This window comes from Bos grunniens, chromosome 7 (genome assembly GCF_055505025.1).
Source record: "Bos grunniens cultivar Pamir isolate PY7600 chromosome 7, Bosgru_T2T1.0, whole genome shotgun sequence".
In the NCBI taxonomy this organism is placed as follows: Eukaryota; Metazoa; Chordata; class Mammalia; order Artiodactyla; family Bovidae; genus Bos; species Bos grunniens.
Window position 1 is genome coordinate 11,204,362 of NC_141171.1, and position 23,764 is coordinate 11,228,125.

The window sequence follows — 23,764 nt, forward strand, 5'->3', positions numbered from 1 at the left end:
AAATTTTTGTAATCACAGCTGACACCGGTCATGTGCCAGGCACTGCCCAAAACATTTTATATGGATTAATCCCCACAATAACCCATTTTACAGATGAGGAAATTGAGGCACAGAGAGGTTAGGACACTTGTGCAAAGACACACAGGTAGGAAGAGGTGGAGCCAGAATCAAATCCATTGTCCAAGCTCTTAACCAGCTCATCTCCCTTTTCTATATTCTGCAATGATCTTGAGAATAGCATAGTTATATTGCACTGAAACGTTTGTGTCAAAAATTAACTGGTTTAATGCCAACCCCAGTCCTTTATCATGCACAAGAATCGCATGTGCATAGTTTGCGTTTGGTGTCTTTCATTCTTTAATGTACTAGCATTTCACAAAAGGAAAAGGGTGCAGCTTCCTCGCCCTTGAGAGGCCCTGGCTCAAAGACAAAACCAAATAATAACAGGAGGGGTTTTGACTCAAAACATAGTTCAGTTGCTCAGTCATGTCTAACTCTTTTGCGACCCCATGGACTGTAGCACTCCAGGCCTCCCTGTCCATCACCAACTTCCAGAGCTTGCTCAAACTCATGTCCATCAAGTTGGTGATGCCATCCAACCATCTCATCCTCTGTTGTCTCCTTCTCCTCCTGCCTTCAATCTTTCCCAGCATCAGGTTTGACTCAAATGACATCTGACCTAACTCTCTTTTCCTTGCAGGGACCTGTACCCATTGCCCCCAGAATGCTTTCTGTGTCAATGCTACTCACTGTACCTGCAACCATGGATACAGTTCTGAATCCAAGGAGAAATACTTCAGCTACCGCTTTGAGACATGTGAAGGTAAAGGAGTAATTTTCTTTTCTTTGTTGTTTTTTGTTTGTTTGTTTTTTGCCTGTGCTGGGCCTTAATTGCAACAGGCAGAACTTTTTAGTTGCAGAATGCAAACTCTTAGTTCCCTGACCAGGGGTCAAACCCAGACCTCCTGCACTGGGAGCTCAGAGTCTTAGTCACTGGACTACCAGGGAACCCCAAGGGTAATTTTCAAATCATCCAGAGGTGGATGTGGAAGCATAAAGGCTGTGAGAAAGTAACTATAATACGCAATGCTGAAAACTCTGCCAACTCAACCTTCACCAAGAAAAATGCTTTCATGGTGTCAAAAGTGGGCTTTTCCAGAACTTGCATGTGTCTGACTCTTTGTGACCTCAAGGACTATAGCCTGCCAGGCTCCTCTGTCCACGGGATTTTCCAGCAAGAATACTGGAGTGAGTTGCCATTTCTTCCTCCAGGGAATATTCTTGACCCAGGGATCAAACCTGCATCTCCTGTAGCTCCTGCATTGCAGGCGGATTCTTTACTGCTGAGCCACCAGAGAAGCCCCCTTCCACAGTTTAACTAGGTCTCACTTTTTTCCTCCATATTGTGTGGATAATAATGCTGACCTCATGAGGGTGGAAGGGGAATTGAATAAGGTACTTAATGTGACCATACTTCATGAATTACAAAGCACAGTGCAATTTTTTGTGCAATTTTTAAAATATTTTCTTGGCTGCCCAGCACAGCATGTGGGATATTAGTTCCCCAACCAGAGATCAAACCTGCACCCAGCTTTTTTACCACTGAGCCATCAGGAAAGCCCTTGTTTTCTATTTTATTGATTTCAGCTCTAATATCTCCCTAATTTCTTTTTTCCAAGCTCTTAAAATAAATGCCTAGGCACTTTATTTTTCATCTTTCTTCAAAATAAAGACATTTAAGACCATAACTTTTCCTGTGGTACAGGTTCAGATATATTCTACAGGAAGAAATATTATTTTTATTAATCTGTGAACAGTTTGTAATTTCCTTTTGATGTTTTGTCACTCCAAGAATTATCTGGGAGGTGCTTCCTAATTTCCAAACAGTTAAGACTTTTCGTACATGTTTTAATTATGTATTCTTAATTTTAAAATTTTTATTTTTATTGACTTACAATGTTGTATCACAAAAAGATACAATGTTGTGTTACTTTCTGTTGTACAGCAAAGTGAATCAGTCTCGCATATACATATAGCCACTCTTTTTTATATTCTTTTCCCATATAGGTCATTACAGAGTACTGAGTAGAGGTCCCTGTGCTACACAGCAGGTTTTTATTAGTTATCTACTTTATATCTAGTAATTAGATAACTAATAAAAACCTGCTGTGTATTAAAAGACGCTTACTCCTTGGAAGAAAAATTATGACCAACCTAGATAGCATATTAAAAAGCAGAGACATTACTTTGCCAACAAAGGTCCGTCTGGTCAAGGCTATGGTTTTTCCAGTGGTTATGTATGGATGTGAGAGTTGGACTGTGAAGAAAGCTGAGCACCAAAGAATTGATGCTTTTGAACTGTGGTGTTGAAGAAGACTCTTGAGAGTCCCTTGGACTGCAAGGAGATCCAACCAGTCCATTCTGAAGGAGATCAGTCCTGGGATTTCTTGGGAAGGAATGATGCTAAAGCTGAAACTCCAATATTTTGGCCACCTCAGGCGAAGAGTTGACTCACTGGAAAAGACTCTAATGCTGGGAGGGATTGCGGGCAGGAGGAGAAGGGGATGACAGAGGATGAGATGGCTGGATGGCATCACTGACGTGAGTCTGAGTGAACTCCAGGAGTTGGTGATGTACAGGGAGGCCTGGCATGCTGCAATTCATGGGGTCGCAAAGAGTCGGACACGACTGAGTGACTGAACTGAACTGAACTGAATGCGTACATATCAATCCCAGTCTCCCAATTTACCCCTCCCCTCCCTATCCTCTGGTAACCATAAGCTTGTTTTCTACATTCATGACTCTACTTCTGTTTTGTAGATAAGAATACATTTTTTTTAGATTTTAAATACCATTTTTTAGATTCCACATATAAACAATATCATATGGTACTTGTCTTTCTGTGTCTGATTTACTTCAACTCAGTATGACAATCTCTAGGTCCATCCATGTTTCTGCAAGTGGCATTATTTTGTTCTTTTTTATGACTAATATTCCATTATATGTATGTACCACATTTTTTATCCATTCCTCTGTGTTTCCATGTCCTCCCAAGAGGCCCCATGTCCAAATACAGCCACAGTTGGAGTTAGGGCTTCAGCATATGAACTGGCCAGGGCAGGCTGCTGGGTGGTGCAAACACAGTCAGTATCCCATTTAATGTCCTTGGCATTTTCCATTCCTTTGTACACGAAGTCTGAGGCTTTCTCTGGCTCCTGGAGACCACTCAGTCCACACTCAGGACAAATAGAAGTAATGGGGAGTTTATACCACCTGTAAACATTCCTCCACCAATAAGTGATAAAATTAAGTGGATAAATACCCCGGTTCCCTCACCTCTCTTTCATTCTGAAGGAGAGCAGCCCTGGGATTTCTTTGGAAGGAATGATGATAAAGTTGAAACTCCAGTACTTTGGCCACCTCATGTGAAGAGTTGACTTATTGGAAAAGACTCTGATGCTGGGAGGGATTGGGGGCAGGAGGAGAAGGGGACGACAGAGGATGAGATGGCTGAATGGCATCACTGACTCGATGGACGTGAGTCTGAGTGAACTCTGGGAGTTGGTGATGGAGAAGGAGGCCTGGTGTGCTGCGATTCATGGGGTCACAAAGAGTCGGACACAACTGAGCCACTGAACTGAACTGAACTAAACTCCCTCACCTCTCGGTGTCACTTGAAGTGCCTGCTCTACATTGCCTCCCAGAGGTTCCCAGAGGAATTGAGCCTCAGTTGTCCACAGTAGAAATTTGCTAGATAATACCCCCTTTATTTTCTGCCTTCCCCTCTCTGTTTCATTTCACCATTTCCCTTCCAGTGATTTCTAGGATCATTTCCTAAATAAAATACTTGCACTAGAATCCTTGTCTCAAAGTCCACTTCCTGGAGAACCCAACCAAAGTCAGCAAAGAAAGGAAAGAACAAAGACAAGCATTACCTTAACCAAGTTGCTTTGAAAAGCCAGGATAGACTGGTGGAAAGGATACAGCTTCTGACACATATTAGATGCTCAATAAATCTTTATCAAACAAATTACCAGCTTTCTCCTATGTGTTCCAGATGTTGATGAATGTAAACCACCCATTAGTGTATATTGTGGAGTGAATGCTGAGTGTCAGAACATCATTGGAAGTTTCTACTGTCACTGTATTGATGGATATAAACTCCTCTCTGGGAAAGCACAATTCAACAATTCCAATGAGAACACTTGTCAGAGTAAGAAAAATTTTTGTTTTCTTATCTCCCCTCCTAATTTTTAAGTGAGTCTAACACGAGCATGTGTGTGCTCAGTCATTTCTAATTTTTTGTGACCCCATGGATTATAGCCCACCAGGCTCCTCTGTCCATCGAATTTTCCAGACAAGAATACTAGAGACAGTTGCCACTTCCTCCTCCAGGGGATCTTCCCAACCCAGAGATCGAACCCGAGTCTTTTGCATTTCCTGCATTGGCAGCCGGATTTTTTTTTTTACCAGTGTACCACCTGGGAAGTCCGAAAATATATATTTGTGGTGGGGCCAGTGAATATCTATTCTCTGGAAGGAAATGGATGATGTAAAGAGGAGGTAAAAAGAAAAGTAGGAAATTTAGATAAATGATGGGGTTAAGAATGCAAGTGAACTTTGGAGGTGATGTCACAGGTCACAGGATGATGGTTGAGAAAGGATTCTTTGAATTGCAAAATAGAGAAACCCACTCAGGTTAACCTAAGGGAAAATATGAGTTTATGATAAGATTCAGGGGCTTTCCTAATGGCTCAGTGGTAAAGAATCCATCTGCCAGTGCAGGAGACACGGGTTCAGTCCTTGGGTCGGGAAGATCGTCTGGAGGAGGAAATGGCAACCCACTCCAGTATTCTTGCCTGGAGAATTCCATGGACAGAGGAGCCTGACAGACTACAGTCCATGGGTGTCACAAAAAATTGGATGTGACAGACCACTGAGCACGCACACACACATGTGATGAGATGCATGGATATGTCTTGGGTAAGAATACAGCTGGGTACTGGAATGAACTGAAGTTGGGGACCCAACACTGTCATGGCACCCCCGTCTCTCATACTCTGAATCCGCTTCTTCTCTTCCCCTTGCAAACTGGTTTCTCTGCTTCCTAGTCCACAGGATAGGAAATATGGCCACCAACAGATCCAAACCTTACCATTGCTACTGATCCAACCATCAAAAAAATGGTAACTGATTCTCTCTCTTAAATATAATTGCATATTCTTTGGAAATGTAAAAATTGACACAGTTTGAATCATATGCCCACCCTTGGATCTGTGATCTTGGATAAGCATGGTAACTGTCATAGAAATCATATAGGTAGAGAAAGTCTATACATAAGAAATACAGGACTTGGCAGAGTATCCATGAGGTACTGGCTACAGTTGAAGTCGTAAGAGAGAGAGTCTCTAAATCTGAATGCTAGGAAACTGATTCATGGAGAAACAATAATGCTGATTGACGTGTATATATATATACACTGGTACATGGGTGCTTAGGCGTGTCTGACTCTTTGCAACCCCATAGACTATGGCCCACCATGCTCCTCTGTACCTGGAATTTTCTAGCCAATAATACTGGAGTGAGTTGCCATTTCCTACTCCAGGGGATCTTTCTGACCCAGGGATTGAACCCGCCTCTCTTGTGCCTCCTGCATTGCAGGCAAATTCTTTACCACTGATCCACCAAGCAATAATACTGATGCTGCTGCTAAGTCACTTCAGTCATGTCCGACTCTGTGCGACCCCATAGACGGCAGCCTACCAGGCTCCCCCGTCCCTGGGATTCTCCAGACAAGAACAGTGGAGTGGGTTGCCATTTTCTTCTCTGAGGCATGAAAGTGAAAGGTGAAAGTGAAGTTGCTCAGTCGTGTCCAACTCTTAGCGACCCCATGGACTGCAGCCTACCAGGCTCCTCCGTCCGTGGGATTCTCCAAGCACGAGTACTGTAGTCGGGTGCCATTGCCTTCTCCAAATAATACTGATAGACAATATTTATTTCAACTGTACGATGTGCCAGAACGGAAGAGCCTGACGGGCTACAGTCCATGGGGTCACAAAGGGTCAGACACAACTGAGCACAAACACACATGTACCAGGTACTGCACTAAGTACTTTACATTCTTTATTCCATTTACAATAATTGCATGAGGTAAGCACTGTTATTACAGATAAAGAAACCGAAGCACCCAAGATTTAAGTAACTTGTGCTCCTGCCCATCCAGCATTAAAGCCATGAGGTTGCAGACTCCACAGTAGAAGGAGCTTAGTGGAAGACTAACCAGGGTCATTGTATCCCACTCACCCCACAAGATCCCCTAAGGAGCTCGGGGTCATGAGAAGCACAAGCCTTCAGCTTTGATATCAGGAAATCTCATATCAGAATTATCAGGTCATCTTTATACCAATAGGATTCATACCAGGTCAGTTCTGAGATTCCTTCCAATGGGAGGGTCCGGGACCCCACGATCCTTCCACAAAACTGAGTCTCAGAACAAAAAGGAACAATTATGCCAAAGGGAAGCAAGCTACAACTGCCGAAGCCCACTCGCCCTAGAGCCTGTGCTCCGCAACAAGAGAAGCACCACGAGAAGACTGCGCTCTGCCGTGACTAGAGAAAGCCCCCGTGCAACAACAAAGACCCGGCGCAGACAAACACTAATAAATAAATTAATTAATTCTTTAAAAAGGGGAGCAGGACTATTCAGGAACCTAAGACCCAAACTCCCTTTAAAAAGATTAAAACATGATTCCAAGATCAAACTGGAAAGGAACGGTGGTACAAAGGCCCCCACAGGTACAGAGATGACTTTTCCAGAGACCAGCACTGAATTACAGAGGCTTGGCTATTCCACATCAGGGTTCTTAGGTAGCGAAGGGGCCACAGGCCGTCTTCATCAAGGGTGCCTGTGAATGACTGAACTTGCTTACACCTCCTTCTGATTCTTGTGCGTGCAGTCTCTGCACATGTGAAGTGGTACAAGCTTTGCTTCCCCCTTGCCTCAGCATTAAAAATCCACCTGCAATGAAAGAAATGCAGATTTGATCCCTGGGTCGGGAAGATCCCCTGGAGAAGGAAATGGCAACGAACTCCATATTCTTGCCTGGAGAATTCCATGGACTGAGGAACCTGGCGGACTATAGTCCATGGAACCACAAAGAGTCGGACACAACTTAGCAACTAAAAAACAGCCACCACAATGAGCCTTGCACTTAGACAAGTATGGATTTAAATCTGGGCTCTACTGCTTACCCCCTCATGACTACAGACATTTCCTTAACAACCTGTGCCTATTTCCTCATCTGCTTAAATAACAGAATCTGACTCATGGTATTATTTCAAGGATTAAATGAAATGATGCATATGAGGAGGCATTCAGCAAGTGGTAGCTGTGATTTTTGTGCATGGTGCATTTTTCTGCCAGATGCAGCCACATCTTCAAGAGACAATAGAGCAGAATGGTTAAGAATACTTTCCAGGTGGACTTCCGTGGTAGTCCAGTGGTTAAGAATCTTCCTGCCAATGCAGGGGACATGGGTTCAATCCCTGGTTGGAGAACTAAGATCCCACGTGCAACAACCACAAGTTCTCATGCTGCAACTAAAAAGATCCCACATGCTGCAAGGGATTTCGAAGATTCTGCATGCCACAACTAAGATCTAGTGCAGCCAAATACATAAATAAATACTTATTTTAAAAAACAGCTGATGGTTATAAACTGACATTCCTGTCTAAGTTATAATTCCCAGCCAGACTGAATTTTAAAACCTAAAGTATCTAGTCTTCTGTTTGCTCAGCCATTTCAGTTATAATGCCCAGCCAGAGCCAGATCTGAATGAAAGAGCTTGGAGCTTACAATTTTCTGCTTCTTCTATGCCATGGTATCTCTATCCCAGCAATATTGACACTTGGGGTCCCAAAATTATTTGTGGTCAGAAGCTGTCCTCTGCATTAAAGGCGTTGAGCAGCATCCACCCACTAGATCCCAGTAGCATCCCCACTCAAGGCCATGAGTGACCTCCAGAAATGTCTCCAGCCATTGCCAATGTCCCCAGGAGGCAAAACCACCCTAAGTCGATAAACACTGCTCTCCATGACAACAAGGAATTTGGACTCTGATGCCCCTAAAGAGCAAATGAACTCATCAGAGAACATGAAGTGTATGATTTCAGACCTTCTAGATGCAAAGTTACCCACCTTACCTGCCGACTTCTCCACACTTTCATTCTTGGTTCCAACAATAACTTCTCTTTATGTCTTTTTCAGAAATCACCCCCTCAAAGACAACCAACAGCACAAAAGAGGTGAGTGGAAGCTGAGTCCTGGAACCTAGACAGGTAACAAATATTTATAAATCTCAAAGCTAGCAAATGGAGGTGAATACTATATATGTGTGCTATATGTCATATATCATATGCTTGATAATATAAAATACTTGATATGATTATGACAAATATTGTGAAGTGAAGTGAAGTGAAGTGAAGTCGCTCAGTCGTGTCCTACTCTTTGCGACCCCATGGACTGTAGCCTACCAGGCTCCATCCATGAGATTTTCCAGGCAAGAATACTGGAGTGGGTTGCCATTTCCTTCTCCAGAGGATCTTCACGACCCAGGGATCAAACCCGGGTCTCCCGCATTGCAGGCAGACAATTTACCGTCTGAGCCACCAGGTATTAAACTATTATATTTTGATATATAATATGTATTGTATAACTGTGATATATATATATATCATTATGTTTATCACTATATATCTCACTATAGAGATAAATGATAGATCAATACAGTGTGTATGTATATATGGGGGTGTGTGTATGATTGTGGGTGTGTGTGTGAGTGTGTGTGTGTGTGTGTGTGTACTACCCCCTGAAGACAGGATCTATCCCAGACCAAGAAAGAGACTAAGTAAGACTGTATTAGGATTCGCTGAGCTGCTGCAACAAAGAGACCCAAATATCCAATGGCTTTAAAAATATGGATGTTTATTACTGTCTGAGTTATTAGTCCAGAGGTGAGCAATCCAGGCTGGTGAAGGAATTCTGCTCCATAAGGTCATTCGGGTACCCACGTTCTTTCCATACTGCTGCTCCAGCATCCCCTGGCGTCTTGTCCTCAACTGCATAGTCAAAGCTGGGTTGCTGCATGCTGTATTCATACTGGTGGGTAGAAGGGAGGGGGAATCCAGGGCAAGCTATCTGTTGTACAAGGTGAAGGGGGAGAGTGGAGAGAGGGCCTCTCTCCTCATCTACTCACTATACAAAGTGCTAATAAGGTCAGGAGAACTTCTTTGGAAACATGTCTCACGGTGACAATCCAGAAGTTGCATATATCACAGTAAAATCTAGCTGCAAAGGAAGCTGGGACAATACTATCTATGATTGGGTGGCACAGCCCAGATAAAATTTGAGAAATTTATTCAATTATTAAAAATAGGAGGATAGAACTTCCCTGGTGGTCCAGTGGTTAAGAGTCTACCTGCCAATGTAGGAAACATGGCTTCTATCCCTGGTCTGGGGAGATTCCACATGCTGTGGGACAACTAAGCTTGCATGCCTTAGAGCCCGTTCTCAGCAGCAAGAGAAGTGACCCCCAATGAGAAGCCCGCACACTGAAACTAGAGTGTAGCCCCCCACTTGCTACAACTAGAGAAAACTCAGGTCAGCAATGAAGACCTAGTGCAGCAAAAAAAAAAAAAAAAAAAAAGCACAGGAAGGGAAAATGGATATTGTAGGATAATTAAGAGAGACCAAGAAAATGATTATAGGTAGTAATCATTAGTGTCCGTAAATTGACTCTGAACTTTAGCAAAGAGAATGATACATGTCTCTCAGGATCTATTGTCTAACAGAATGAGCTCATCCCTCCCTCTCGCCACTCCCCAACTTCACCCTTCTCTACTCCCAAGGGACTCTTCATGCCTTGCCCTCCCAAGCTCCACGTCTCAGATACACACCATTCTCTCTACCTAAAACTCCTCTTTCCAGTTCCTCACCTGGCTGCCTCCTTCCACTCTTCTTTACTCAAGACCCAGTTCAGGTGTCACCTCCTTCTGGATGGCCTCCATCACTCCCTCCATCTGAGTTAATATTCCCCCAATATGTTCTTATTTATTTATTTATTTGGCTGCACTGGCAAGAAATGGCAACCCACTCCAGTATTCTTGCCTGGAAAATTCCATGGACAGAGGAGGCTAATGGGCCAGTTCATGGGGTCACAAAGGGTCAGACACAACTGAGCAGCTGAGCACACACACACCGGGTCTTAGTTGCGGCCGCTGGGATCTTTAGTGGTGGTGTGTGAAGTCTTAGTTGAGAGAACTCTTGGTTGCAGCGTGTGCGATCTAGTTCCCTAATCAAGGATCAAACCCAGACCCCCTGCACTGGGTGAGCAGAGTCTTAGCCACTGGACCACCAGGGAAGTCCCCACCAGACTATGCTCTTATGGTAGGAATTTCAAATCCTAATACCGCAGTGGCAAGTGACTTGGGCAAGATGATGACCTCACAGCATTAGGGTTCTCCAGAGAAACAGAACCAATAGGAGATAAGCTATAAAGAGAGCTGTTATAAAGAATTGGCTGACAGGTCCCAAAATCTGCAGTCACCAGGCTGGAGACCCAGAACAGTTGACGATATAGTTCCAATTTGAATCCAGAGATCTGAGACCAACCCAGGAAGAGCTGATGTTTCAGTGTGAGTTTGAAGGAAAACAAGAATGTCCCAAAATTGGGTCGTTTGTAGAGATGCAGATGGACTTAAAGAGTCATACAGAGTGAAGTAAGTCAGAAAGAGCAAAACAAATATTCATGTATTATATGTGGAATCTTAAAAAAAAAATGATACCGATGAATCTATTTGCAGGGCAGGAATAGAGACATAAATGTAGAGAACAGATGTTCAGACATAGTGGGGTAAGGGGTGGGTGGGATGAATTGGGAGATTAGGTTTGACATAAATATACTACCATGTGTAAAATAGATAGCTAGTGGGAAGTTGCTGTACAGCACAGGGAGCTCAGCTTGGTGCTCTGTGATACCCTACAGGTAGGTTGGGTGGGCAGAGGGAGGTTCAAAAGGGAAAGGATATACGTTAGAAATAGCTGATTCACTTCATTGCACAGCAGCAACTAACAACATTGTAAAGCAATCACACTCCAATAAAATTTAAAAACAATGTCCAATTAAAATAAATAATTTTTTTAAAATAAAGCTAAAAAGCAGTCTCCCAGCTCAAGGCTGGCACAGGCAGTCAGGCAGGAGGAAATTCCCCCTTACTCAGACTTCTTGTTCTAATCAGACCCCCAAACTGACTGGATAAGCCCCAACCTCATCAGGAAGGGCAAGCCGCTTTACTTCTTCCATCCATTCAGATGTTAATTTTATGTCAGACCCAGAATGACGCTTGGCCAAACATCTAGGTAACCCATGACTCAGTCTAGCTGACACATAAAATTAACCATCACACTTTTTAAGAACAATTTACTCATCTTTAAGATGAGGGTGGTGATGGCACCCTTGGATAATGAGCAGGTTAAATGAGATAATACATGTATAGTATTCAGCACAGTGCTGATTCCAGAGTACACATTCCATCCATGTTATCTATTGTTTTTTTTTTTCTTTTTTTTTCTTTCTTTCTTTATTTATTTTTTAATTTTATTTTATTTTTAAACTTTACATAATTGTATTAGTTTTGCCAAATATCAAAATGAATCCGCCACAGGTATACATGTGTTCCCCATCCTGAACCCTCCTCCCTCCTCCCTCTATGTTATCTATTGTTATCTCCTCCAGACTGATGACATTTAAGTGGTGTGCTGTCACTCGCTAGACAGGGAGCTTCTTGAGGAGGGGAATCAGACCAAGCAAGCCTTGGGAGTTCAACATCTGTTCATTGCAGTAATGAACAAATAATCGTGTTATCAAAAGGAATATTTATTTCGTTATAAAAGTCACTGTCAGGGTTCTCAAAAAATTAAACATAAAATTATCAGGTGACTCTACAATTATCTGAGCTTCCCTGGTGGCTCAGACGGTAAAGCGTCTATCTGCAATACAGGAGACCCGGGTTCCATCCCTGGGTTATGAAGATCCCCTGGAGAAGGAAACGGCAGCCCACTCCAGTAGTCTTACCTGAAAAATCCCATGGACGGAGGAACCTGGTGGGCTACAGTCCATGGGGTCGCATAGAGTCGGACACGACTGAGCGACTTCACTTTCTTTCACTTTCTACAATTCTACTTCTAGGAATAAACCCAAGTGAATTGAAAGCAGGGACCCAAACATATACCTGGACAAAAGTAGAATTCAAAAAGATACATGCATCCCTATATTCATAGCAGAACTCTTCACAATAGCCAAGACATGGTAACAACCTAAATGTCCATTGACAGATAAATAGATAAAGAAGATGTGGTACATGTATATGATGGACTATTACTAAGTCACTTTAGTTGTGTCTGACTCTGTGTGACTCAGTGGATTGTAGCCTGCCAGGCTCCTCTGTCCATGGGATTCTCCAGGCAAGAATACTGGAATTGGTTGCCATGCCTTCCTCCAGGGGATCTTCCCAACCCAGGGACTGAACCCTCATTTTTTATGTCTCCTGCATTAGTAAGCAGGTTCTTTACCACTAGCACCACCTGGGAAGCCCAATGAGATATTATTCAGGCATAAAAAATGTTGAAATAATGTCATTTGCAGCAACATGGATGAAGCTCGAGATTATCATACTAAGTGAAGTAAGTCAGAAAGTGAAAGACACGTGCCATATGATGTTATGTATGTGAAATCTAAAATATGACACAAGTGAACTTAGTTACAAAACAGAAACAGGCTCACAGACGTAGAGAACAGACTTGTAATTGCCAAGGGGTCAGGGGTCAGGGAGGATTAGACTGGGAGTTTGGGATTAGCAGATGTGAACTATTATATGTAGACTAGATAAACAACAAGGTCCTACTTATAGCACAGGAAGTTACATTCAATATCCTGTGATGATGAAAAAAATATGAAAATGTGTATATAAAACTGAATCACTTTGCTGTACAGCAGAAATCAATACAACACTGTAAATCAACTCTACTTCAGTAAAATAAATTTTTTAAAAAAGAGAGAGAGAACAGGGACCCAAATATATACTTGTACAACTATGCTCTTGGCAGTCCTATTCACAATAGCCAAAAGACAGAAACAGCCCAAATGTCCACTAATTGATGACAGGATGAATAAAATGTGGCATACCTATACAGTGGAATATTATTCAGCCATAAGAAATGAAGTTCTGATTCCCAATACAATATGGATGAACCTCAAAAACATTATGCTCAGTGAAAGACGTCAGACACAAAAAATTACACTGTATATGATTCCACTTACATAAAATGTCCAAAATAGGCAAATCCAGGGAAACAGAAAGCAGATTTGTGCTTTCCAGAGGCTGGGGGAGTGGAGAATGGGAAGTAACTGTTTAATGGGTTTTATTTGGAAATGATGGAAATGTTATACAACATTATGGACATTCTAAATTATTACTGACTTGTATACTTTAAAAGGATGAGGAACTTCCCTGTGGTTAGGACTCCATGCTTCCAACTGCAGGGGGTGTGGGTTTGATCCCTGGTTGGAGAACTAAGATCCCACATCCTATGTGGCCAAAAAAAAAAAAACTACTTTAAAAAAAGGATGTATTTTATTTTACTTGAATTTCACTTCAAAAAAACAAAATGCATTGCCAAAGAAAGACAGGTACAAAGTCATCACGTTAGATCAGACACTAAAACAGCAATTCTGACGACCCAATACTCTGGCACCTACTCTGTACAAATGAGTTTAAACCAAGAAGACTTCTGCTGCCATTTAGAAGAGAGAGAGGCGTTTTACATCAGGTGTGGCTGAGGAGGGGGCTGCCCTTTCACTAGAAAACTCAGCTCAGAATTTCCACTAACACTGGTTAGACTGAAAGAGTAGACCATTAAAAAGGCTTATTTGAACCTGATTCTGAAAGTCCCTCCAATCCTTCTTTGCATATTACTCTGCTTATAACTCTTTAGCATGATATTTTCCTATTAAAAACATCCATTTAACCCATGAACACTTACTGAGCCCCTGCTATTCACCAAAGGGGCTTCCCAGGTGGCACAGTGGTAAAGAATCCGCCTGCAATGCAGGAGAGACAGGAGATGCTGGTTCAATCCCTGGGTCAGGAAAATCCCCTGGAGGAGGGCATGGCAACCCACTGTAATATTCTTGCCTGGAGAATCCCACGGACAGAGGAGCCTGGTGGACTGTAGTCCATAGAGTCGCAAAGAGTCAGAAACGACTGAAGCCACATAGCACTATTCATCAAGGACTGTTCTAGGTGCTAGGAAATAGCCGTGAAGACAAAACTCCTATCCCAATGGGACTTACTGTCTAGTACTTTGTGTGCTGTGCTTAGTCATTCAGTCGTGTCTGACTCTTTGCAACCCCATGGACTGTAGCCTGCCAGGCTCCTCAGTCCATGGGGATTCTCCAGGCAAGAATACTGGAGTGGGTTGCCATGCCCTCCTCCAGGGGATCTTCCCAACCCAGGGATCAAACCCAGGTCTCCCACATTACAGGCAGATTGTTTACCGTCTGAACCACTAGGGAAGCCTATGAATACAGGAAAGGGTAGTCAATCTTCTCAAGGGGATCTTCCCCACCCAGGAATCAAATTGGGGTCTCCTGCATTGCAGGCAGATTCTTTACCACCTGAGCTACCAGGAAAGCCCCCTAGTACTTTGCTGCTGCTGCTGCTAAGTCGCTTCAGTCATGTCCGACTCTGTGCGACCCCATAGATGGCAGCCCACCAGGCTCCCCCATCCCTGGGATTCTCAAGGCAAGAACACTGGAGTGGGTTGCCATTTCCTTCTCTAATGCATGAAAGGGAAAATTGAAAGTGAAGTCGCTCGGTCATGTCCGACTCCTGAGGACTATACTTTGAGTAAAAGCATGTAGAGATCAAAATAATAATTTTTCAAATCACATATACTACAATTTTTATTGAAGCATAGTTTTTTTTAATTAGAGTGTAATTGCTTTACAATGTTGTGTTAGTTTCTGCTGTACAACAGCGTGAATCAGCTATGAGTATACGTATACCCCCTCCCTCTTACTGCTTCTTCCCTCATACCGCCCCCATTCAACCCCTCTAGGTCATCACGGGGCACCAAGCTGAGCTCCCTGTGCTACACAGCAGCTTCCCACTAGCCATCTATTTTACACGGGGTAGTGTATATATGTCAGTGATACTCTCGCAATTTGACGTACAGTTATTTTACTGTTTCAGGTGTACGGCAAAGTGATTCAGTTATGTATAAGCTTTTTCAGATTTTTCCATTATAATTTATTACAAGATATGGGAATATACATTCCTGTGCTATACCGTAGGTCTCTGTTGTTTACCTATTTTATATATAGTAATGTGCATCTGTTAATCCCATATTTCTAATTAATCCCTCCTTGCCCTTTCTCTCTATGGTAACCAAGAATTTGTTTTCTATAACAACAGTTTTAAAACTTCACCTTGACCCTTCAGTCTTCTTCAGCCACTGGCCCATCTTTTTTGCTATTTTTCATAGAACCACTATATTGTATGGCTGAAACTAACATAGTATTGTAAATCAACTATACTTTAGTAAATCGGTAAGATGGATAGATAGATAAAATGAGTTTAATATAGCTTTTAAAAAAACATACATTTCTTGATACAAAAAGGCCAGTTAGAGTTCCTTCTGAGCTATGATACTACTAAATGATTTCTCAACTTTGGCCCTATTGACATTTGAGTCTGTGTCATTCTCTGCTGTGGGGGCTGTCACATGCATTATACGATGTTGAGTAACATATCTGGCCTAATTATCAGTAGAAATAGCAATCCACAGTGGTGACAATCCAAATGTCTTCCCATCTGGGGAACGAAAATTGCCCCCAGCTGAGAACCACTGGTCTATTTCTAGAAATCTTACTACTTTCCTGTTGGTAAAAGATGCTCACAGTAACTAACACTTATATGATGTTTGAGCTTCCCTGGTGGCTCAGTGGTAAAGAATCTGCCTGCAATGCAAGAGACCCAGGTTCAATCCCTGGGTCAGGAAGATCCCCTGAAGAAGGAAATGGCAACCCACTCCAGTATTCTTGCTTGGAGAATCCCATGGACAGAGGATCCTTGTGGGCTACAGTTCATGGGTCGCAAAGAGTCAGACACAACTGAGCGACTAACGTTTCTGTGGTGTTTACCAGGCTAACACTGTTCTAAAAATAAAATGTCTCTTCATTCATTTAATCTTCCCCCAAACTTTGTGGGGTCTTAGTACCATCCTCATCCTAAATGGAGAACCTGAAGCACAGAGTGACTGAGTGACTTTCCCAAGGTTGCTCAGCCAGTGAGAGGTCGAGTCAGTATTTGAACCAGTCGTCTGACCCCACCGCCTTCTTTCTTGGGTTTTCTTCTGACCCTTGGGATGTGGGACCTATTGATTGGATTTTTTCTTAATTCTTTCTCTCTTCAAAGATGCAACGGGTTGTTGAGGATATCGAATCTCATCTCACCGGTAAGACTATATTGGGAGTGGAGAGAAACTTCACATCCACGGTCACAGCCTTTCTCCAGAAAGTGGAATCAGATGTTCTCAAAACTGCCTTGAAAGCCCCAGACCAGAAAATCCAGAAAGTCCAATACAGCACCGTGGGTAAGAAGACAGTAAAACCTGAGACACACAGTGGGGTGGTTACTAACTGGGGTCCACGTGAAGCAATGAGAGAAGTAAATAAGGACTGTGTTTGTCCCATTTATAGGGCTTCCCAGGTGGCACTAGTGGTAAAGAACCCGCCTGCCAATGCAGGAGACATAAGAGACGTGGGTTCAATCCCTGAGTCGAGAAGACCCCCTGGAGGCGGGCATGGCAACCCACTCCAATATTCTTGCCTGGAGAATCCCCATGGATAGAGGAGCCTGGGGGGCTACAGTCCTTAGGATCACCAAGAGTCGGACATGACCGAAATGACTGAACGCACATGAACACATCCATTTATATAAAATTCTAGAAAATGCAAACTAATTTCTAGTGACACAGGGTAGAGTCAGTGAAGGGATGGAAAAGGGATGTAAGAAAATCTGGATAAATTGTTGGTGGTGACAGAAATGTTGTCTACCTTGACTGTGATGGTGGTTTTACAGAGGTACACACGCGATGAAACCCATCCAGTTGTACACTTTAATATGTGAGATTTGCTGTACCTCAATTACACCTGCATAGAGCTATTTTTAAAAATTGCCAATGGGGGAATTCCCTAGTGGTCCAGTGGTTACGACTTGGCATTTTCACTGCTGAGGTCTGATCGTGTCCAGGAACTAATAATATTCCACAAGCCTCCTGGTGTGACCAAAAATTTTTTTTAATAAAAATGACGTTTTGTTGTTGTTCAGTCACTCAGTCATGTCCCACTCTTTGCAACCCCATGGACAGCAGCATGCCAGGCTTCCCTGTCCTTCACCATCTCCCAGAGCTTGCTCAAACTCATGTCCATTGAGTCAGTAATGAAATCCATTGAACCATCTCATCCTCTGTCATCCCCTTCTCCTCCTGCCTTCAAATCTTTCCCAGTCTCTGGGTCTTTTCTTATGAGTCAGCTTTTTTAATCAGGTGACCAAAACATTTGAGCTTCAGCTTCAGCATCAGTCCTTCCAATGAATATTCAGGATTGATTTCCTTTAGGACTTATTGGTTTGATCTTCTTGCAGTCTAAGGGACTCTCGAGAGTCTTCTCCAACACCACAGTTCAAAAGCATCAGTTCTTCGGCAATCAACTTTCTTTAAGGTCCACACTCACATCTATACATGACTACTGGAAAAGCCATAGCTTTGACTAGGTGGACCTTTGTTGGCAAAATAATGTCTCTGCTTTTTAATATGCTGTCTAGATTTGTCATAGCTTTTCTTCCAAGGAGCAAGCGTCTTCTAATTTCATGGGTGAAGTCACCATCTGCAGTGATTTTGGAGCCCAAGAAAATTAGTCTGTCACTGTTTCTATTGTTTCCCCATCTATTTACCATGAGGGGATGGAACTGGCATGCTGCAATCCATGGGGTCGCAAAGAGTCAGACACAATTGAGCAACTGAACTGAACTGAACTGATGGGACTGGATGCCATGATCTTAGTTTTTTGAATGCTGAGTTTTAAGCCAGTGTTTTCACTCTCCTCTTTCACTTTCATCAAGAGGCTCTTTAGTTCCTCTTCACTTTCTGACATAAGGGTGGTGTCATCTGCATATCTGAGGTTATTGATATTTCTCCTGGCAATCATGATTCCAGTTTGTGCTTCACCCAGCCCAGCATTTCTCATGAGGTACTCTGCATAAAAGTTATATAAGCAGGGTGACAATATACAGCCTTGTCATACTCCTTTCCCAATTTGGAACCAGTCAGTTGTTCCATGTCCAGTTCTAACTGTTGCTTCTTGACCTGCATACAGGTTTCTCAGGGGGCAGGTCAGGTGGTCTGGTATTCCCAACTCTTGGAGAGTTTTCCACAGTTTGTTGTGATAATATTTAGAATTAAATAAATACCTGCATGCTAAGTCACTTCAGTCATGTCTGACTCTTTGTCACCCTATGGACTGTAGCCCTCCAGGCTTCTCTGTCCATGGGATTCTCCCGGCAAGAATACTGGAGTGGGTTGCCATGCCCTCCTCCAGGGGAATTTCCCAACCCAGGGATCAAATCCACATCTCTCATGGCAGGTGGGTTCTTTACCACCAGTGCCACCTGGAAAGCCCAAATAAATACATGAATAAACAAAAATTGTCAATGGTTTCTAATCCTGAGTCTAGGACTCTGGCTTAAAGGTAGTTTTATTTTTTTCTTTTTTTTTAAATGATTCAGTGCTCACGGAACCTAACAGCACATGTCACGGTGATGTGACTTAAACCACCCCAGAAGGAACATCTTACTACATATTTTTTAAATAGAAATACTTTTTTTTAAGGAACTGAAAGCAAACTTTTATTTAAAGACCTCTTCGGGTCATGGTCATTTGGACTCATGGCCTCAATTTGCTGCTCAACTCTCTGGTGATTCAGATAGTAAAGAATCTGCCCGAGACTCAGGTTCAATTCCTAGGTCCAGAAGACCCCATGGAGAAGGGAATGGCAACCCATTTCAGCATTCTTGCGTGGAGAATTCCATGGACAGAGGACCCTGGGGAACTATAGGCTGTGGGGTCACAAATAGTTGGACATGACTGAGTGACTTTCACTTTTGCTAGCAGAGCTCTGGCAACAGTGAAACAAACGTGCTGAATTCTTTCTAAAACAGAAATAATTTTATTAAGGAATCCCCTAGCTGTCCAGTGGTTGATGCTCAGCACTTTCACTGCCTTGGGTCTGGGTTCAGTTCCTGGTTGGGGAACTAAGATCTCACAAGCCACGTGGCATAGCCATCCCCCCCAAAAAATTTTATTATACCTGTCATATATAGTCATTATATATCCGTGTGCTGCAGATATGTCAGTTAGCTTGACTGCAGTAATCATTTAACTATGTATATGTGTGTCAGACACAACTGAGCAACTGAGCACACACACACATGCACACATGTGTCAAGTCTTCATATTGGACACCTTAAATATATTTACTTTTTGTTTTTGAAAATAAAAAATAAAATGCCATAGCAAAGCCAAGTATTAAATTTTTAATTAGGAAAAAACACATACACAAAACTAAACTGAGTCCAGCAAAATCTGCCCACAATTCAGTGCTCCAATCCCATACCCATGTAGGTACATGTCTGATGAAGAAACACATATTTGTTATGTATGTTACATTTATATATGCATGCCAAATTGCTTTCTCACTCATTACGTGACTAACATCTTTCATGTACGTCATATATATCATCAGCTATGTTATTGTCTTCAAAGGTTTATATAGTTGCCTTGTACATATAATTTATTTACACGATAATTTATTTCCCTATTCTGAGAAATGTGGGTAGTTACAAAACAACCCTGTGACAAAGACCATTAAAGTTTTATCTGTATCTATTCGTTAAATGTTTTCTTAGGATAAATTCATAGAAGAGGAATTGTTAGATCAAAAGGAAGAAAGCATTCTATGAACTTTTGATACATATCACTATTTTGGCCTCCAGAAATGCTGTTTACTGTGCTTTTTATTAGTATTCAGCTCAGAGATGCTAATGTATTTGTGTGTGCCTAACTAATCATTTCATTTTACCAACTTTCATGATAAAATACTTCATAAAAATAATCATTTTTTATAGTCTTTAATAAGATAAAATCCAGTGCCTAAACTTCTCAGGAAACCAGAATCTGGACACTTTTATTTAAAATTAAACCACATTACAAGTAATTCTTATATTTTCTGATTTGGCCAATTCCTAATTGATTTTTTGGTTTGGTTTGGTTTGGTTTTTGGCCAAGCCAGGAGTCATGTGGGATGTTAGTTCCCTGACCAGGGGTCAAACCTGCAGCCCCTGCATTGGAAGGGCACAGTCTTAACCACTGGACTACCAGGGAAGTCCCCCTCATTGTTTAATCAATGATATAAAGTGCCCTTTCTTCAGTGAGCTTTCATCACCTCACCTGTAAAACGAGATCGTAATGCTGCACTCAACGCACTTAGAACCAAGGCTGGTAATTGTCATAACTTTCTGCTCTTTATAACTGCTTTCTTTAATTTTTTTAACACACTCAAAAGGAGACATAATAAGACTACTGCACCCCTCACCTACCTTCAATAATTTCCAACTCATGACCAGTCTCATATCTTCTGATTTTTAAGATAAATATTTTCATGAACTTATTGTTTGTTATTCTGTGACTTCATTTTTACTGGAAGCACGGTTCCCCATTATAGAGATAAACCATAAGTCATTTAACCAATTTCTTCTTAAACTTTAGGTCACTTCACCTTTATCATCTTTACTGCCATGGACTTTCTCGTAGCCAATTCTGCCCTCTTAGTCATTATTGTTTTCCAAGAATAAATTCCTAGAAACAGAATCGTTGCTTCAAAGACAATGTGCTAAAGAATGTTAGTTAAGAATACGGTTTCAGGGGATGTTCTTGGCAGTCCAGTGGTTAAGACTTCACCTTCCAATGCAGGGGCTGTGGGTTCAATCCCTGGTCAGGAAACTAAGATATCACATGCCTCTCAGCCAAAAAACAAAAACATAAAAAACAGAATCAATATTGTAATAAATTCAATAAAGAATTTTAAAATGGTCCACAGTAAAAAAGAAGTCTTTAAAAAAGAACACAGAGTTCAGTAAGTTCCTACTCTTTGCCACCCCCATGGAGCCTGCCAGGCTCCTCTGTCATGAGATTTTCTCAGCAAGTATACAGGAGTTAGAGTCCTACTTAAATTCTGAATTTCAGTTTGCTTTTCTGACAGGTCCTTCATTGTGTTACATGAGGCTGCTATAAGATGGCAATGTATCAATGTAAGGCTCTTAGCCCAGTGCCTGGCACATTCTAGACCCTCAGTAAAGTTAAGCTGTTCATGTAACTACGCACATTTTTAAAACTTATAATAATGGCAAGTTTGCCCTTTGTTTTTCTTACCAGCTGTTGAAACTCAAGTTGTTACAGACAACTGCTCCAAGGGAGTCATCTTAAGCTTGAATGCCCAAGTGAACTCCATGAAAATCCATTGCAGTGATGTCATCCAGAGAAACATAAAAGGTACGTGGGGTGGCTGCTTTCAGAATCCCTAAGACATGCAGAGCAGCATCACTGTGTGAGTAGTGAGGAAAATGTCCCCCAGTAGGCTTCTCTCTAATGGGTCTGTTACCCTAATGTTACTGAACCCAGGTCCAGCTACTCGCTGCTCAAAAGTCATTAAAGAGGCTAGGTTAGTGGAAAGGAAAGTTTGCTTTATTTTGGATGCTAGTGACCAGGGAGGAGGGTCACTAGCATCCAAACCTGTCCAAAGGCCAACAGCCCCCACCGCAACAACCCGGGGGCTAGAGCTTTTATAGACAGAGAGAGAGGGCTACATGCAGAAACAGCACAGTAGCTCAGACAGTCATCTTGAAATTGGTCACTGGTGGTCAGTTCTAAGCACAGGTAGTCTTGGTTCCAGGGTTGGTTTGTTCCCATTTCCTTGAGGCCAGTTCTTGGAACTACGACAGTTTACGTCATGGCTACAGTCTGGTAATCATGTAGTTAATTTTTCCACCTGGTGGGGGTCTCTATCTATAAGACAGCTCAAAGGATATGGCTCAGAATATTACCTACAGCCCTTGAGAAGGAACTAAAGGTCCTTGACTTTGCTTACTGACTAAACTATTATCATTTGATCTCCTTTAACTATATTCCTTTGTTTCTTTATGTTCTCACTTCTCTGATTGAACTAACTTTTGGCTAAAGTTTTCCCACAGACAAAAGGTGGGCTGAGGACTTGGGAAACAAGAACTATAGGGTTCTGCTCCATTTCACTAAGACTGTGCCATTTGAGTCTTTCCTTAAAAAAAAAAAAATTTTTTTTAATTACAAAAAAGACATATTCCTACCTAAAATGGAGGGTTTTTGTTCTTCAGCATGAAAGAGAGACTTCTTTGTAATTTAGGGGTTGTTCTATCTGGTTCTCAGTTTGGGTTCCCTTAGAAGTAGTGCATGGATAAGTGTAAGGGGAACAAGAGTGATGATTTTATATGGGAGATGATCCCAGAAAGAATCAGTAAGCGTATTAATCGGGATTCTCCAGAGAAACAGAACCAATAGGCTGTGCATATGTAGAGAAAGAGAAACAGAGATAGAGAGAGATGGGCAGGGACAGAGAGAGATTTAAGAAGAATTTTGCTCATGCGATTGTGGAGGGCAGCAAATCTAAAATCTAGCCAGCAAGCTGAAAGACCCAGGGAAGAGCTGTTGCTGCCTGAGTCCAAAGGCAGTCTCTTCCTCAGGGGGAGCTCAGTCTTTTTCTTAACACCTTCCACTCATTAGATGAGGCCCACCAACATTAGGAACTGTAATCTGCTTTATTCAAAATCTACTGATTTAAATTTAATCTCATCTAAAAATATCCTCACAGCAATATCCAGACTGGTCTTTGACCAAATATCTGGGTCCTAAAGCCTATCCAAGTTGACACATAAAATTAATCATCCCAACAGGGAAAACAGGAAGTGAGACAAGGAAGAGAGGGCAGCCCATACAGGGATTATTATGTTAGTGAGCAGGTTACTGCTGGTGGTGACTGGGGTTCAATCCCACTAAGTTACCCCATTCAAAGAGAAGTAGCCAGAGGACTTCCCTGGCGGTCCAGTGGTTAAGATTCTGCACTTCCAATGCAGGGGGCAGGGGTTCAGTCCCTGGTCAGGGAACTAAGATCCCACATGCCACTTGACATGGTCCAAAAAAAACTTTTTTTATAATAAAGGGGGCTTCCCTTGTGGCCCAGTGGCTACGACTCTGCAGTACTAATACAGGAGACCTGGGTTCGATACCTAGTCAGGGAACTAGATCTCACATGCTGCAGTGAAGATCCTGAATTCCAAAACTAAAATAATAATAACAGGGAGAGGGAGCTGAGCTGAGCTCTTTATCCACCTGCTCTGATCCATCACTGGTTAAGAGCCCTTCTGGGAGTTGCAGGCAGAAGTGAACGTCTAAGCTTTTACAGCCTGCCCTGTGTACAGATCAAACATGTTCACTCCAGGGAAAGCTCCCAGACAGAGAGTCGCAGCTGCTTGCAGTAGAATCCATCAGCATGTTAAAAAAA

The 23,764-nt window shown here is 42.3% G+C and overlaps 1 protein-coding gene across 3 annotated transcripts in view; it reads left to right on the forward strand.

Moving 5' to 3' along the window:
* ADGRE3 (adhesion G protein-coupled receptor E3) overlaps positions 1–23,764 on the forward strand; it is a 61,881-nt gene that overhangs the window by 10,434 nt on the left and 27,683 nt on the right. For 2 of the 3 annotated variants that reach the window (XM_086408798.1, XM_086408800.1), the window contains exons 3-7: positions 701–823; positions 4,058–4,213; positions 8,266–8,303; positions 16,533–16,710; positions 21,607–21,723. In XM_086408798.1, the coding sequence (XP_086264924.1) occupies positions 701–823; positions 4,058–4,213; positions 8,266–8,303; positions 16,533–16,710; positions 21,607–21,723 (612 nt within the window). The remainder of the gene's footprint in view (positions 1–700; positions 824–4,057; positions 4,214–8,265; positions 8,304–16,532; positions 16,711–21,606; positions 21,724–23,764) is intronic. The other variant, XM_086408799.1, reaches the window with a different exon arrangement.